This window comes from Pundamilia nyererei, unplaced genomic scaffold (assembly GCF_000239375.1).
Source record: "Pundamilia nyererei isolate P.nyererei 1_Seehausen unplaced genomic scaffold, PunNye1.0 scaffold00519, whole genome shotgun sequence".
NCBI lineage: Eukaryota > Metazoa > Chordata > Actinopteri > Cichliformes > Cichlidae > Pundamilia > Pundamilia nyererei.
Window position 1 is genome coordinate 158,843 of NW_005187920.1, and position 4,131 is coordinate 162,973.

The 4,131-nt window shown below is 37.1% G+C and overlaps 1 protein-coding gene across 1 annotated transcript in view; it reads left to right on the forward strand.

Annotated features, from left to right (window-relative positions):
• The window catches only part of cmah (cytidine monophospho-N-acetylneuraminic acid hydroxylase), a 55,449-nt gene that overhangs the window by 43,509 nt on the left and 7,809 nt on the right, over nt 1-4,131 (forward strand). The window contains exons 10-13 of the mRNA XM_005754189.1: nt 358-493; nt 1,260-1,403; nt 2,466-2,640; nt 3,849-3,965. Of these exons, the coding sequence (XP_005754246.1) occupies nt 358-493; nt 1,260-1,403; nt 2,466-2,640; nt 3,849-3,965 (572 nt within the window). The remainder of the gene's footprint in view (nt 1-357; nt 494-1,259; nt 1,404-2,465; nt 2,641-3,848; nt 3,966-4,131) is intronic.

The window sequence follows — 4,131 nt, forward strand, 5'->3', positions numbered from 1 at the left end:
TCAGAGAAAAATCAGAGTTTTAGAAATAACGGGACGCTCGGTAGAGCCATTATATTATATTCTTTACAAGTGTATGTAAACTTTTGACCACAACTGTATGTTGTGATTGTATTGTATTGTATTGTATTGTATCTTTATTTGTTTCAGACATATAAAACAAAAAAAACAATATATACACACACTACATATATTTTCATTTACAGATACGAATATATATGTAGATATACACACACACATGTATGTGTTCAGATAAACAAAAAAGTAAAATAATGAAATAAAACAAAATCAACAGTGATCAACAGTGTCAAAGTGCACCAAACTGCTGAGATGAAGCAAATGTTGTTGATGTGTTTCCAGATTCCTGGAAGGCAGAGTTTATCAAGAATGAGAGGAAGAAGCTGCTGAATTACAAAGCTACACTGGTGAAATCCCTGCAGCCGAGGATCTACTGCCCATTCGCTGGATACTTTGTGGAGGCTCATCCATCAGACAGGTAGAGTTTGTAATAAGGGTTTGCACAGCATCAGAGATGACTTAATAAAGTGCAGAGCTTTTTGGTTTTGAACTACTTTTATGTTCCCTGGCAGAAGAATCCTCACAACAAAGTTAGCTGATCTGATCTAAATTCCAAGGCCAAAGCTGATATGTAGTTCATCTGGACAAGTTAATATTTAAAACACAGCTATGTACAATAACAAACAAAACAGGGTTTGGTCTATATATGGGCTCCTTTTTCTATCTATTCCCTGTGTAATTGTAGCTCTGTTTCAGCTGTCTATGAGCTGATATGCAGTTTATTTTGACAAGTCAATCTACAACCATGACTCCACTTTGATGAGCTGCTCCTTTTATACTGAACTGTGTTTATAACTGTCAGCAGCTTAGATTCATTTATCACTGATTTTAAGATTTTCTATCAGGTTTTTTTTTAACGTTACAAAATTCTCCCAGACTTGTTTTGCTGCTGCTTCGATGTTTGTGAAATGTGTTGTTAGCATAAGACCTTTAAACTGAAGACTTTTTTTTCTCTTTGATTCAATACATTTGTTATGTTATTAAATAAAGATGTGATTAACATTATTTACATCATACACAGCATTCATGTTTTCTGGAAACATGGTTGTACAACACAGTTGTGGCCTTATGTTTTGACAGTGACACTACTGCTAATGACTGTCAAGCTAAACACATGAGACCTAATTTGTGCTTTATGTGTCCCTTTACTAATGTGTCTGTTTGTACTGTGTGTTGGTTGGAAGATACATAAAGGATTCGAATATCAAAAACAGTGCAGAGGACCTCAATGCACTCATTAATAAGCTTGCACCGGCAATCAAAACTTGGACACCGCAGCCAGGTGCTGTGCTGGACCTCGGCCTCGCTCTGAGAGACCCCACCAACAGGTTGGAATAGCTCACATGTTTATCTGTGTTTTCCATTCCTGGTCGATGTGGGAAAGAAAGAGACTGTTATTCCATCTTTGTAATACAACTACATAAAACACAGAAATTTAAACAGTAATGTCAGTCTCTACAATGCCAGTGTATAAACAGATCATTTTGTTTCTGAGAGTCTGATGAGGAAAAAAGTCTCACTGTCCAAATATTCATTGTCTGCACTGCAAATGTAAAAGTAAAATGTGTCACTTTTATTGATTTTTCTTTGAGCTGTAGCTTCAGCCCCGTCTTTTTCCCGTTTTGATGTAAGTGCCCAGTAAATGTATATGACTTTGATTCTTACTGACAAGCTACTGCTACTCAATTATTTCATGTAAAGGAGAAAATCCAAATCTGACTGCATTTGCCTATGTTGTGTGATAATGCGATGGCATTATTTTGTTTAAAGAGTCATTATCATTATAAAGAGCACAGGCAGGATTAGTAACTTTCCAAATATACAACAGGGGTCTCAAACTTAAATGAGGTGTGGGCCACTGCTGGCATTGTCATGTCATTGGAGGCCAGTTTAGTGTTCAAGTAAAATGGTACTACAAAACAAACAAACAAACAAACAAACAAGAAACAACGACTAATAATTGTGAAATTGTAGCGTTTTGTTTGGTTTGTTTGGGGGTTTTGTTTTTTCAGATATTGTATAATAAGACAAAACTGCAAATGTGAATGCAGATTTTTTTCCCTCCCTCTTAACTAACTGAAGCCTTTCATTGAACTACCAAATAAACACACTGGTACTCTCTTTGTGGCAGCACTTTGGCTATCATTTTGTTCTTATTTAACAAAATAAAAATGCAGACATAAGTGTACACATTAGTTTTTGACTCTCACTGAACTAACACAGCCAGTCACTCAGTATGTTTGTACTCTCTGCTCATATTGCCTTCATATGGCTGCAAGTGGTCCCTGGGCTATGGGTTTGAGACCCCTGTAATACATCATGTAAACTGCACATGCAAGTGCTAAATGAAATATTTTCTTTGCAACTTTCTTTGCTATGACCAACCGCAGGGAGGCCATCACCAATCCCCCAGCTAGTGCAAAAATCTACAAGGACAGCTGGGAGTTCGACTTGTATGTGAATGAGTTGAAGAGCGCCATCAAGTCTGACATATTTAAGCATCAAAACTGGATCCAGTTTTATTACACATGGGCTGGCTTTCAAAACTACAACCTGGTTGTGCGGGTAAATGGTTTTGACAGAAATGTTTTACTTTTCTTTGGCATTTAATTTGTTTTCATGATCTTTCCTACTTAAAAGCATTTCTCTGCTTACTGCTTCATAATAAATAAATAATAAAGAGGCCCCCAGAAAAGTTAAAATATATACACTTGTCCATTTTTGCAAGGTTGGAGGGGAATGCATACCCCCCCCCCTCCCAAAAAAAGGGGAAAACCCCCCAAAACTATTGTATATTGTGGCCCTTTTATGGACTAGCAACCTGCTAAGGGTGTACCCCGCCTCCCACCCTGTCAAAACTTAGACTCCTTCCTCTGTGAACATGAGTTAGACAAGTGCTAAAAAAATAGATGGATGGGAGGAAATTCAATAAAGAGAACATTAGAAGGAACTAAACATGAATTATTCACTTACAGAATTCAATTAAGGTATTTGGGATTAGACTGTGATGACCAATCGCAGCAGAACAGAATCCCAGCAGTGATAGGGAAAGGGCAGGACCGCCCTCTGAATTTAGACTGTGAGTTGCACGATGGTGTCTGGAAGGGAAAACGACAGATGAGATTTAAAGTCGGCAGAGCAGAGGCTGATTGGCCTGAAAAATCTGTGGGACTACAGATCTTCCTTATTGAATTTATGAATAAGCTTCATTTGGCTAATCCAATGAGCTAAGCTGTTAGCAAAGCTGTTATTCCTCATGAAAATGACAGTGACTGACATTTTTTAATGCACATAATAGTGATTTTGGTATTATTTTAGTTTCAGTTAACCTTGTAAGCCATGAAGTCCTATGGAATGATCTATAAAGTTTAACAAAATTAAAAGGAACTTCAATATTTTCAGTCTGACATTTCTTGTTTGATGAACATGCATGAACATTGGTGTACTTTTTTTTGTTATACCTGAGCAGAAATGTTCCTTGTCTTTATCTTTATATGTTTTTTTTAAAAAGAATTCTGTCGTGCCTCAGCAGCCTCTGCAGTACCTTAACAGAAACTAGAAATAGAGATGTAGTTCACATCCTGCAATGATGACATTTTAAAATGAAAGACAAAAAAGCAAAATAAAAACCCAGCTCTCTGCTCTGATTCCTCATCGTCACTTCCCTTCCTTCCAGCTGTTACGAATCACCTTGGCTCACTTCTTTTTTCATTACATTGCTATCTTACTCAGAGTGGATGCAAATCTGCTGAAATGCACATGTCTCTGTGTAGGTCATTGAAACAGATGACAAGTTTGAATGCATCACTGACGGTTATGACTATCTGGTGGACTTTCTGGATCTATCATTCCCCACAAAAAGACCAAACAGAGAGCACTCCTACTTGGAGGTGAGTCACTATAGAGCACTAAACACACAGACAGCAGCACAACAGAACCTGAATAATAGTAATTTGTCATGACTACCAAGATGATTTCATGATGAAATTATCATGTGTTCCATCTAACATATGGAATATGTTGTGTGTGTGTGTGTGTATGTATATATATATATGT